At 38.3% G+C, this 957-nt stretch overlaps 1 protein-coding gene across 1 annotated transcript; it reads left to right on the top strand.

Moving 5' to 3' along the window:
* Positions 1-551: 551 nt before the first annotated feature.
* LOC113343605 (elongation factor 1-alpha-like) lies at positions 552-953 on the top strand (the record flags this gene model as incomplete). Its single annotated transcript, XM_026587733.1, has 2 exons — positions 552-830; positions 942-953. Coding segments are annotated over exons 1-2 (276 nt in total), but the record flags the coding sequence as incomplete, so codon positions are not given.
* Between the last annotated feature and the right edge of the window lie 4 nt (positions 954-957).

Raw genomic sequence — 957 nt, forward strand, 5'->3', positions numbered from 1 at the left:
AGTAGAACCACACCTAACCCATGTAGGTATTTCACTGATATTGTGGTTTCAATGTACCAACTGGCTGGGTTTTCGTTTTTTCTTTTTTTCTTTTTATGTTTGATTGATTTGTAACAGGATGACTATTCTGAAGATGAACAATTTAAGGTCAATTGGAAAAGAGCAGCTATCAATAGTGGCTTTGGTTTTGGATTTGTTGTTCTTCCACACTTTCCAAATACTTGTTTAATAATTGTTATTCAGCTTTCTCTAATTAGGGGGATGAACTCATTTCTGTTTATTAGTTTCCCTTCATTGATACCCCTCTTGCAGAAAACATGGGAGTGCTTTTGTTTTTCGCCAATATCGCATAATTGGTTTTGCCCCAATTGCTCTAATTCAAAGAGTTTCTATGCATATTCTTAACTGGGGTTGTATACGGAGAGATGAATCGTAGCTTAGAGTTGTTTATGGATTGCTCTTAATGAGATACTTTTTAGTTTTTTTAAGGCACAGTTGTACTGGTAAATCCATAGAGTTACCATGTTTTTGCAACCTAGGGTAGCGTGGATATCCTAGGTACCCAAATGAAGCGTGGCATTACCATTGATATTGCCTTATGGAAGTTCGAAACTACCAAGTACTACTGCACAGTTATTGATGCTCCTGGACATCGTGACTTTATCAAAAACATGATTACTGGTACTTCTCAGGCTGATTGTGCCGTCCTCATTATCGATTCTACCACTGGAGATTTTGAGGCTGGTATCTCAAAGGATGGTCAGACTCGTGAGCACGCTCTTCTTGCTTTCACCCTTGGTGTCAAGCAGATGATCCGTTGTTGTAACAAGGTATACCTTTCTCACAGTTATTTTCCTGTCTATAAAATTTAGACTTTCCAATGCTGTTTATCCTTCCCGTGGCTAACTATTATTTCATGTGTTTCGTGTTTGTGTTTGTAGATGGAAGCCACCACCC

Source organism: Papaver somniferum, unplaced genomic scaffold, assembly GCF_003573695.1.
Source record: "Papaver somniferum cultivar HN1 unplaced genomic scaffold, ASM357369v1 unplaced-scaffold_6373, whole genome shotgun sequence".
NCBI lineage: Eukaryota > Viridiplantae > Streptophyta > Magnoliopsida > Ranunculales > Papaveraceae > Papaver > Papaver somniferum.